Source organism: Centruroides vittatus, unplaced genomic scaffold (genome assembly GCF_030686945.1).
Source record: "Centruroides vittatus isolate TY-2023 unplaced genomic scaffold, ASM3068694v2 contig_361, whole genome shotgun sequence".
Lineage (NCBI taxonomy): Eukaryota > Metazoa > Arthropoda > Arachnida > Scorpiones > Buthidae > Centruroides > Centruroides vittatus.
The window spans coordinates 1,125,338-1,138,119 of record NW_027122185.1 but is presented as its reverse complement, the minus strand read 5'-3'; the positions used below and the strand labels follow the sequence as shown (position 1 = coordinate 1,138,119).

Genomic DNA, 12,782 nt, shown 5'->3' with positions numbered 1-12,782 from the left:
TAACTTAATCGTTGTATTCTTCAACGTTGGCCAACACACGTTTTATCAGTTTTAGAAAATTAATGGTTTCAGGTAAACTCTAGACAGTAATAATTGCAACGAGATTACTAGTTTTAGAATCTTGAATATATATAGGTAATATTTTATAATAAAAAAAAAGCTATATTAATTTAAGTTTTTATTATATTTTCAGGCTTATTTAACTGAAGAAGAGGGACTTAACGAGACGGCAATATTGTTGTTGCAAAGTTATTTAGGAATAGCATTCTCTGTTGGTTGTTTAGTTTTTGGCTTTCTGACAGCGAAAAATAGCATGCAGTGCATGATTTCTAGACAATATTTATGTCAAGCATCTCTTATAGGTGTTGGACTATCTATTTTATCAAGTCACGCTGTTCACGGATATCATGGATACGTCCTGTTTGTTAGTTCTTATGGAATTTTTTGTGGTGGATTCCATTATTCGTTAAAAATGTTCGTTTTTGAAAATGTTCGTGCTAGAAACTTTGCCCGTGCTTGGGGCTACGTTCAATGGTGCCAATTTTTACCAATTCTAGTTGGGATACCTATAACAGGTAAATTGAACTTAAATCTTTAACGTTTCTGAAAATATCTTGCGTAAAATTATCTTAAATGAATGTATTATAGATAAAATAGCTTCAAATATAGAATTAAAGTAAGTTTTAATTAAAATTTTGGCTTTTTAAGATAGTAATTTTGTCTAGAAAAGTTCCGGAATATTTTTAGACAAAATAAAGGGTAAATCAAGACTCCATACGTAGAAAGATAGGTTATTTTATTAAGTAGTCATCTATAAATATGATCCTCATGAGTAAAATTTAACTAGCTACACTTAAAAAAACATCTGAAGTTACGTAGCACACTAATCACAAGTATGAGTGCACTTTAGGTGTTTTGTATGGAGGCTTTGACTTGCCCGGTGTTCTGCTTCACGTTACAGTAATCAAGTTGTTGTTGTTGTTATTATTATTATTATTATCTTACAGGTTACAGTAATCAAAATAAAAATCCGAAAACAGGATTTTTCTTCTCGGCAGCTTGCACCTTTGCTGGCGCCATGTTTATGTTCCTTCTGAACTGTTGTAAGAGATCATCGAGTATCGTATATCGGGACCATAGTCAGGAAACACCGACCGATTCCGGTCCAGGAAGCGGTGATGATGGCATTTGCACTTGCCACCATTCACCTGATGTAAATAAAAAAATGAGTAGAAGAGACGTTGTAGAAAGGGAACCATTTCGATGCCATAGAACTATTTCGTTTGCACATTCGATAGAAGTAATGGATGAGGATGATGAATTAGAGAGAAGACAAGAATGCGTTACTTGTATGGGTGACGATGCTGTATTTGAATTAGAAGCATTCGATGAAGAATGGAAGGAACCTTACAAAGACGAAAGTCAAAAAGAATACGAACAAAACCAAAGAATGAGCAGAAATGACTGTGTACATGTAATGCACTGCGATAATATTTTACACATTCCCAAAAGGCCGATGAGTGTTATAGAAGAAGTGACGAGTACAGTATAGAAAAATAATAATTATTTACACAACTATTTATATAATTAGGAGATAGTTTTGTAGTCTACGGCACTTTATATAGAATCAGAAATTTATATTAAAATTGTATAATTGTGTTTTTTATAATCTAACTTAAGTATACATGTTGATGATGTGTTTGAAGTGCCGTCGGCTTTACAAAACCATTTGCTCCGTCCAAAATATAATGTTATACGTATGTAAGCCGCGTAAAGGGTGGCTTAAACTTGTGATAAGTTTAAAAAAAAAATCAACATTTTTAATGGAGAATTTTTAAAACCGTCCACATTATTTTAATGGAAGCCATTAAACTAGTCTTGCACATTTTAGATTGTTAAACTGAACACATTAATCGGTTGTATACTGTTCAAGTTTTAAGCTTATTCGAAACTATTAAATAAACTAAACTAAAAAAAATCAAAATCTTTTATATGCAAAATTGAATAGATTATGTAGAATTGTGTGTTTTATGTGTACAAAATGTATAGCTTAATTGTAAACTTGTTGCATCTGATAAGAAGAAATCGTGTTGTTTGGTATAAGAAAATTGTATCTTAGAACAATCAGAACAAACTTTTAATGTTTTTAAAACTATATATAATAATCATTTTGAGTCGAATTTAATAAAATATGTACAGTTTTATTTATATTTAGGCAGACGAGGTTGATTTAAAATGTACACTTGTATAGGTAAATATATAAATATACACTAGTATTTCTCTCTTTAAAACATTATAATTCTTTAAATAATACACATTAAATATAATTTTACTTAAATTTAAAGCATTAAAATGGGATAATAACCACTTAAAATGTATACCTGTACAGGTAGAGCGTATTAAAATAAGGCCAAAATTAATTGTCTGTGGAAAATGGTTCCATACAATATTTATTTTTTCTTATTGTATTATGTTCTCGACATCGTCACGCAATTGTAAACATCGTGATTTTCGTGAATGCGGGTATAGGACCATTAATAATGATAGTTAAAGTAGCATAAGGTATAACTTAATTACTTCTGTATAATAAATGAGTAATACAATGAAATTAAACCTTATCTATTAAATCAAAAAATTGTATTCGGCATCGAAATGATTATTATATACTATAAAGGCTTGTAATTTTTATACAAAAACTTTAATTACGTTAAACAATATAGATTAAAAATATTTATACATGTATACATTCATATACACGTGGTATACATGCGTGTAATGTCTGTATGTATGTATATACACTTATAGTGTATGTATATGCGTGTACATACACATACATACATTTAAAAAATTTGTAGATCAGATAAATTATTGTAAATATGTCATAAATATATATAAAAGAGTGTAAATATTGTTGCTGTAAATAATAATCTTTCATACTGCTGATTAAATCCAGTTTCCTCTTCCGATTCTTGTCCAATTTTATATTAAAAATAATCGAAAAAAATTGATATTCAAAACACATTCAGGCTATAAATAAACCCTTGTCTTATTTTGAGTATAAATGATAGTGACGTTGGATCAACATTTTAAACGAAGAAGATATTTATGTAATATCGAAAGTTTCACAAAAGTAAAAGGAAATCCCCTTAAGAAAGATCAATCCTTCAATCTGTAAGAAATAAAAGAGGATTAAGAAATCTAGTCGACATCTGCAGTGACAAAGAATAGGTTAGAAAGTCTTGGGAAGTCGTTACAGAAAGAAGAATGTCCTCCTTGTCACACTCGGCCTTATACTTGATATTTTCACTGTATATAAGAATAAAATACAAATAATGTCGAGCGTGAAGGTTTTTTTTTAATATAAAAATCTTATATTTTCTTTTTTAAATATATAACTTTGCAATTTTTCTATATTTTTGACAACTTTCCCCGCCTTACAACAGAGCAAATTGTCACAAACACGAGTGAAGTATGAACGAGCAATTATTTATTGTGACGTCGTAACGTCGTGTTGTAATTTTTAATCATATTTTAATTTAAAAATAAGCTTTACGTATCTGATCTCGATTATCATCTATCTAATTCCGTTCTCGAGATTAACGGACAGACACACGGACGACAGTGAAAATTGCAAACCGATATGAAACACGTATACCTTTTTATTCTATGCATAAAATTTAGATTTTCTTTTAAAAACTCTATATAATTGCCGTCAACCTATATAAAAATACCGTTAAATATGAAAATAAATATATACAAAACGTTTATATATAAAAACACACTTAAATTTTTAAAAAAATACATTTTAAACATCATTTAAAAAATCTAAATATAACGCATTAAATTACATAGAAACAACGTTTTAAACTGAGAATTTTCCTCATTTAACACTTTATAAACGAGTAAAACAATAAAAATAAATTTTAAATATTTAAATAATATAAATTATAATTATCCCGATTAAATTATAATAAATTTTAAGGCACCAAATCAATAATAAAGTCACGGTCTATAAAAATAAATAAACACTTTTGAAGGTAGATTGTTCAAAAAAAAAAAAAAAGAAATTCATTTTGGTACCATTCCAAATTTACTGGTGACATTCGACTGCACGTGCAGATAGAGATGACACTTTTTTATCTTCACTTCTTCGCCTCATTGCCTTGGAACTGAAAAGTAAGAGAAGGCACATTAATGCTTTTGGGAATACCTTAGACTTTACTGGAAGTAGTTTTACAGAAATGACAGTTTTAATAGTGTTATAAATTACTATTGCCATAAACACTTGAGATTTTGAACTTACAGAAACATTTGTAAGATTAATTTTAAAAAGAATACTATCTTCTAAGAAGGTTTAATTATGATTTATATTCTTCAAAATAATCTACTTTTAAAAGTTTCATTGTTCTACTTGAAACTTTGGTATCAAAGAAAAACTATATAACAGAGTGAAAAGTATGTCGATCGGTCAAAAAAAAAATGACCACCCAACCCTAAAATTTTAAAACTTTTGGACTCAGGGGACATTTAAATGTCGAGGAATACAAAAATTTAGGGGGGGTTTCTGTATGTATGCATACGTTAGTGTGTGTGTGTGGGGGGGAGGCACGATTTTGTTTGCCCAATTTGAAGTTTAATAACTCTTGTGCCTTTTGTCGAAAATTTTCGAAATTTTGCAGGGAGGTTTAAATATTACACGCATTGATGCTATTAAATTTTGGTGATTAAAGGTGTAAGGGGTGAGGAGATAGAGGGGGTCACGTGTCGTATCTAAAGTGAGGTCGGATTTAATAATGATTTTACTCGTTATTAGCATTTACAATTTGTTTATAAAACTCACCTCTACCCTTAAAATTAAACCTTTTACCATTTTATAATATCTAATATTGTTAAAAGTTTTTTAAAATAAAATCTCATAACAGATGGCGCCACTACATTTTAAAGTCTTTTTCCGGGAAAGTTTGGCAACTCCTTAGTAGATTTTTTTTTTTTTTTTTTTTTTTAAATTTAAGATTCATTTTCTGTAGGATATGTAATGATAATTTTATCATTTAAAAAAAATTGTTTTTGCTTATTTTGCTCTATTTTAATCGCTTATTAATTAGTTACACGTGTTTACTTTATAGTTACAATATAACTGCTTAACAATTCAATTTCCAAACATTGTTAAACAAAAAAAGTACAGTATACAGTGACTTAAATACTTAACAGTTGATTCAAAGTAGATTCCTCTGTATTTAACTAAGAACAGATACTTTTAAAAAGGGAACGACAGTAAACAATTTGCCAATCTGTACATCGTTTCGTAGGATTTTTACGTTAGTAGCAGCTGTTGTCAATATATCTTAAATATAAATAAAAGAAAAGAAAAAAATTCCTTTGAACCAGAGTTTGATTTTCCAATAAGATAAAGCTCCTACACGAATCGAAGTGAAGAAAAATAGAGTTCTAAGACAGGAACAGAGTCAAAAATTTTACTTGTTTTTTCTTTTCTTTTATTTCTTCTGTTTTTAAAGTAAAAGAATTGTAGAAAATCCCCTTCCAAACAATATTTTATTGTTTCCAAATTGGAAATTGAAATGAATGCTTTGGTCCATAAAACTTAGTTTTGTTATTTCCTTATCTGATTTGCATCCTACGCTAGTCATGCCGAGTTAAACAAACAACAATCGAAACTATTTCGCATCGTTTAAAGCTTTTAAAATATATATATATATATATATAAATACAGGGTAGTCCAGAAGTCAGTTAAACAATGTAAATGCCTAAAATTTAAAAATACTTATACGCTGTTAAAAATCGTTTCATACGTAGGATCTTCCTCGTTAAATACACAATATACATCTTTGTAAATTGCTGAATTGATTGAAAAACAGCATGAATTTTGGGCTATCCTTTACGTATAAACGAGAAGAATTGAAGAATAAAAAATTGTTGTAAACATTGTGGAAAAATATTTTTTAAAAAAAAGGAAGGAATTTTAAGAAATGATACATGAATTTTTTTTATAGTTCTAACGAATTGTTAATTATATTAAATGTATTATCAAGAATAACTTTTTTTGGAAATGATCCAAATTAGTATTTCCCACGCCAGAGACGGTGGCTATTTCTGTTGACTGTAAACATATTCAATCATTTAAGGTTGCTGGCAGCCAAGTTTTCTTATTTACACCCATGCTGACAACAAAAATGTTTTCAGTTCGATGTAATTAACAGTTAAACGAATATTTTAAATAGTTTTAAATAGATAAATGATATATTCATCAATCCTCATAAAGCTCTATGAACGTGAGCTTGCCCCTGTAATGTTTGTTTACCTGGAATGACCTGGAGTTTAACACAAAAAACGGTTCTTTACACGTGGTTTTTATCTAAAACTAATGATTTAAATTAAGTTTTTTTAAAAAAAAATATATATAAATATAACGTTCATTTATTAAATAAATTAAATAAAAATTGTTTCTAAATTTATTTTATTGTTATTTTTAATTAATTTTCTTAAATATAAAGATACTTTTTTATAATATATTTCTAAATAAATATTTTTATTTCATAAAAAAATATTATTAAGTAAATTTAAAATTGCATAATACTTTTTAAATTTTTTAATAAGTTAAAAATTTTATATTTAAGAAGAAAAAATTGTCCTTAAGATTTGAATATATATTGAATTAATTGCTTGCGTTAATGGCGCCATCTGTTGTAGGTGATTGTAATTATTTTGAATTAAATTCTTAATTTATTTATTTTATTTTTATAAAAATAAACAAAAATATTATATAGAAACAATTTAAGAAAATATTGTGATTAATTGCTAATATACAATTAAATGTATTTTAATATCTTATTTAAATTTCGAATTATTATTAAATATTTAAATAAATGAAACCTTAAAAAATGTATTAAACAGTAAAGTTTTAAGAAAATGGAAGCAATTAAAGAAAACCAGTGAAAACACGGAATAAAAAACGCAAAAGAAAAACAGTGAAATCCAACGAATTGAGTAAATTTCCGATCAAAAACACTTAAATCTTTGTGTGGCGCCATCTGTTACGAGATTTTATTTTTAAAATCTTTTATATTTTTAATTATTATAAAATGGCTTAAAGCTTAATTTTGAAGGTAGAGATGAGTTTTATAAAAAAATTATAAATTTCAAAAATAACGAATAAAATCATTAAGTCGGATCGAAATCGAGATATGACATATGACCCCCACCCTCTATCTCCACACCTTCCATTTATACTTATAACTATAATAAAAGACTGTAAATACAGAAATTACTATTGATTTTACCGATTATGTTGCCAAAAAAATGGGGTTAACGTTCATTATATTTTCAATTTTAAATTTCGAATAATCTTTAAAAAGAGAATTAAAGTGGGTTGTAATGTTTTATTTATACACGAACATACTTAAAAAAAAAAATATATATATATATATATATATATATATATATATATATTTTTAGTTCAAAATGTTTTTTTCCTGGAGTTTGATGAATGAAAAGTATTTTTATTTCGTAATTTTTAACGTTGGAATGATAAATATTTAATAATTTTCTGAAGCAGTAATTAAATATCAATATTTAAATTGCGCATTATATACGAGTCACGAGCAAAACAGGCAAAATACATAGAGAGAATGGTCAACAATTTAAAGATGATTCAAGTTTAAAGGACAATAACGTAACCTAAAAATCTATTATACATTCCCACTATCGTATGTCTGTCCGTCTGTCCTTCGTTAATATCGAAACGGAGTTAGATAGATGAAAATCGAGAACAGGTATGGAAAGCTTAGGTGCCGGAGACACTAATAAACTACGTACGAATTTCGGATGTGGACCGAAAGTCAAGTGATTTTTGAATTAAAAAATTTGATTAAAAGTTGCAGACGGTGTTATAATAACATACATTCATTTTTTTTTACAGAAAAAATAATATATATAATTATTTTAGAGTATTTTGTTTTTAATTATGCAATTTGAACATGAAATTGTAAATTTGTGTGTTTAATTGTAAGACATCAGTTTGGTTTTTCCCGAAAAATTCTATTGAACGATAATGTGAAAAATTACGTAAGTACTAACCCTCGCTTTACGACCGCTTTCTTTACGACTGATTCGACTATAATTGTACAAATTTCGTGCTTTTTGGCCATACCTTTTTGACATTATATAATTAAAATTACATTTCTACGAGTGAGAACTCAGTTTATAGGCGAAAGAAAGAGTATGTCTCGCTTTACGACGGCTGTTTTAACTATGGTTTCGCACTAAAAATCTATTATAAATGACAGGATTTATTTATTCATTGTGGCAACTGACATGAAAGTAAGTAAAAAAAATTCAGAACAAGAGAGTTCAAATTCGATTTTTCTTTGGGAAAGATACTTTTGCTTAAGGTAATCTACCACAAGAAGAAATGGAAATCGAATTCGGATCCTTCTGTAAAATTAACTAACAATTTAATTACTTCTTTATTAGAATTATATAAAGATTATATAAATTATTTCTTAAATAACCTTTATAGAAGATTTAATAATTTAGAAATAATGTTTATTAATTTCTGCTAAAATTCCTCACCTTACGCTAACACAATTAGTTTAGAATTTTAAATACAGAGAAAATGGCACTTCTGTACAATTATAAAATAATCTTTATAAGGTTCAAATCTATAAAAAAGATGTTAAAATCTTAATTATAAAATGTTGGATATAAACGGAGAATTTCAATTAAATTTTATATTTTCCTATATTGTATAGGAAATCTTCATCAATGTCTTCATTACAGCTTCGTATAATTTACAGGCAAACAGGAAGCTATAAAAAAGACATTAAAAATAAAGGAATTGATAATGTTTTATAGTCATAAACATAGTTTCACGCATTCTTCGTAACAATAGGAAAAAACAATGTTGAAGACTCAAGAACAATGTTAAACACTCAATAAAAATTGGATGAAAATATACAGTATTTTAAGTATATTTTTTTAAAAAAATTCTGTAATTAAAGCAGAATTTCTCAACTTTTAACGTACTGAAAGATGTTGATATTATTCGCGAATCATTTATTTTATGTTAGATTAGAGTTAGCTAACATAAAACAAAACATTTATAGCCTCAAATGTAAGGAATATCCTCGAACAGGAATGTTTCTCATGGAGAAATTATATCAATAGATCTTTAAAAGAGACACTTATAAACATTTTAATGTTAAGAGCGTTTATATTGGATTTAAGCTAACTTATGAGAATGCAACAAGAAATATTCTGTGCAAAAAAGCAGAATGGAAAGCAAGAATAACAGAAAGAATTTTCTGCCAGGTTGAGCACAAAGAGAACAAAAAATAAGTTGAGCAATGTTCAACTTCACCGATTTATCCTATCCTTCTGTCAAACTGTAGCCAATGGTAACGGTGATTTTGGACGATTTTGGACGTCATACAATGAAAAAATGGCGGAAAGAAATATAATATACTCTTTACTGAAAATATATAAGATTTTTGTGTTTGTAACAGAAAAAAGGAAGGAACATAATAAAAATTTGTTTGAAAAATATTGAAACTGTTGCAGTTTTATTATTAATGTAATAGGAAACTAGTGTTAGCTTTCTAAAAAAAAAAAAAAAAAAATTATTTAGCAACGTGTTACTTAACTTTCCCGGCGACATTTAAAACTGCGCGTGGCGCCATCTGTTATGATATTTAGTAAAAAACTTTTTATATTTTTAATTATTATAAAATGGTAAAATTTTTAATTTTGAGGGTAGGAATGAGTTTATAAAAAGATTGTAAATGTTAATAAGGAGTAAAATCGTTGTTAAGTTCGAGTCTACTCGAGATATGACACATAACCCCCATCTATCTATCCACCCTTTCGAGCTTTAACCACGAAAATTTAATAGCATTAATTCCTCTAATATACAAAAATCTTTGCAAAATTTCAGAAAATTTCGACAAAAAGCATGGGTGTTATTAATCTTCAAAGGGAGTGAACAAAGTCGTGCCTCCCACGTACTAACATCCATACATACAGGGAGAAAAAAACCCGAATTTTTTGTTACATTTCTAGACGTAAAGTTTCCCTGGATTTAAAAATGTAAAAATCTTGGGGTGGTCATTTTTGACCGATTGCCATACTTTCCTTCTGTTAAACATAACAGAGCCGGGAGCCATTTTTTGAATGAGTATCAACCATTACTTCCTATTACGTTAATATTGCGACTTACCAATGCCAAATTACTTGTATTTTTTTAGTTTTGTAAGATAATAACTAAGTAAATTTTGGCAAAAATATTCAGAACAATGGACAAGATCCAGTAGGACCATTCAGCTAGAGCTTTTTACTCTCTCATTTTTAAATTATCATTAAAATATTAATAATATATAATTGTAGCAAATAAAATGATAATTTTTATTTAAACTACTAAATTTTTTTATGATTATAATAGATATTTTTATGATGTGGGATTAATTTTATATGACATTCATCATCGTAAAGATTTTGATGATATAGAATTTAAATCGAATTCTTTGATCAATATTCATATATTTACATTAAATTTAAATATCTTAAGAACTTAATTTAATATTGTTTAATAAAAACGAGACAATAAAATAAAATTTCAATTAAATTAAATTTTTATTGAAATAATATACGAGTAATTTTCGCATAAAATTCTGAAAAAAATTTATTCATATTAATTTATTTTTAGAACTGTTCTTTTTTAAATAAAAAATAAAAATAAGCTTTTTTAATTAAAATTGATTATAGAAAAACGTTTTTTCAATATTTAAATTTGAAAATTTGAAATATTTGTCAGTTTCACTAACGTTCTTTAAAAAAAATATTCTGCCATCTGTTGACGGAAATTATGACTAAATTTATAGAATGAGCTTATATATATATTATTTTTATCGCCAGCAGAGGGCAACCTTGTAGAATGGTTAGGCAGCCATATATAAAACAACATAGAAGCCCTTCAAAAACATTAATTTTCTTATTGTTTATTTGTTAGCTGTAACAGCTCTTAATATAACTCTTAATATAATTTTTGTATTTGAAAGTATCATTTAACTCTTCATGAAATAAAACATTTCATAAACCCATTATTTATTTTTAAAATATAAGAATTTAATTTAATAAAATACTTTAAAAATATAATTTATAAAAATGATTTCTTGTTTCCATTGAAAATTTTAAATATTTAATTTAATTTATTATTTATATTTTAATCAATGCTGTAGGGAAAATGAAATTAAAAAAATTAATTTATATTAATTAAATTTATAATTTTTAATTAAATAAAATTGTAATTTTATTTTCGTTTTGGTACTGTACTTATTAAGTATGAAATGTAGAGATATTTATAATTAAAATACATAAGTAACGCTTGTTTTATAGCTTCGTTTTTATCAATATATAAATACTAACGTAAATATAACATTTATTTTTTATTTACCTGTATATCCTTTAACATATGAAGTTTACTTCAATAATTAGTTGTATGTATATATATTAAAACATTATCTGTACTATGTTAGTGTTCTATGACTATATAACACTAGGGATCCAGGGGACTATAACCTCTAGAAAAAGGACAAGTTGAATAAATACCGTATTTACTCGGATATAATTAAAAATAAAATTAATTTATTAATTTAAAATGTATATTTTTAATTCATAAACACTTTCCCCGATATCTTATTTCAGAAATTTTATATCCAAGGAAAAATTTTTGATTTTCTCATAAATTATCGAACAATTATTATGTAACGAAATAACAATTTTCAATAGGGTTTCATCAACTTTATAAACCAAAAAGAGTAGAAAAAGAAGAAAAATCACAACTGTTAACGAGTAATTTTAACTTAAACAATTAATAATCTCTTGAACATTTTTCTAGAATAATAATAATAATAATAATAATAAGAGATTTAACAAAGAGTTGCACAACTTTCCGGCGAAAAATATTTATGTTTGAGAAACACTCAAACATAAATATTTTTCAAACATAAATGCTTAATTTTTAGAGTAAAGTTTAAAAAAAATAAAATAAAATAAATTGTAAATGCCAATAACGAGTAAAATTTCCATTATGTCTCAGTCCACTCCAGATATGGCACATGACCGCCTCTATCTTCCCACTCCCTCGACCTTTAACCACAAAAATTTATTAGTATCAATGTCCCTTATATACAAGATACCATTCCAAATTTAGTTTGTTAATTTCTACACCGATCCTGAGATATTATACGAAATGACGCCAAAACACATACACAAACACAAACACTAACACAAGCACACATAAATACCTCAGCGGAATTTTTTCCTTGTTTTTATTTTTTATTGCTTTGGTTCAGAGATCTCTAAACGTCGAGATTTTCGAAGAACCCGGAGGATCAAATTTGACACGACTACAATACTTTCTAGTGTTATATATATTAATACATAACACTCGAGAAGGTAAAATTATTTTATAAAAATCTGATCGAATTAACTGATAAAAACTAAAATATTTTTACAGCATTAAAATTATTTGAGACGATTTTTAAGCTAACATATTCTTTAAAATTTAGCTTCTGTCTCAAGTAAGCCGCATCCATAATTTGGGAACTTCACTCAAACGTGTGATGCATAATAACTTCAAGAGATAACGTTGTGAGTTAGTAATTAAAGTGTTTATAAATAACAGTGTTGTATACGCTGTTGATGATGATGATGATGATGATAATAATAATAATAATAATAAAACTAAATATAGTTGAAAATACATGTGA

The 12,782-nt window shown here is 26.7% G+C and overlaps 1 protein-coding gene across 1 annotated transcript in view; it reads left to right on the top strand.

The window, feature by feature from the left end:
- LOC136975051 (monocarboxylate transporter 10-like) overlaps positions 1-2,208 on the top strand; it is a 49,956-nt gene extending 47,748 nt beyond the window's left edge. Inside the window, exons 4-5 of the mRNA XM_067270042.1 lie at positions 194-575; positions 1,008-2,208. Of these exons, the coding sequence (XP_067126143.1) occupies positions 194-575; positions 1,008-1,552 (927 nt within the window). The 3' untranslated portion in view covers positions 1,553-2,208. The remainder of the gene's footprint in view (positions 1-193; positions 576-1,007) is intronic.
- The last annotated feature ends 10,574 nt before the right edge of the window (positions 2,209-12,782 follow it).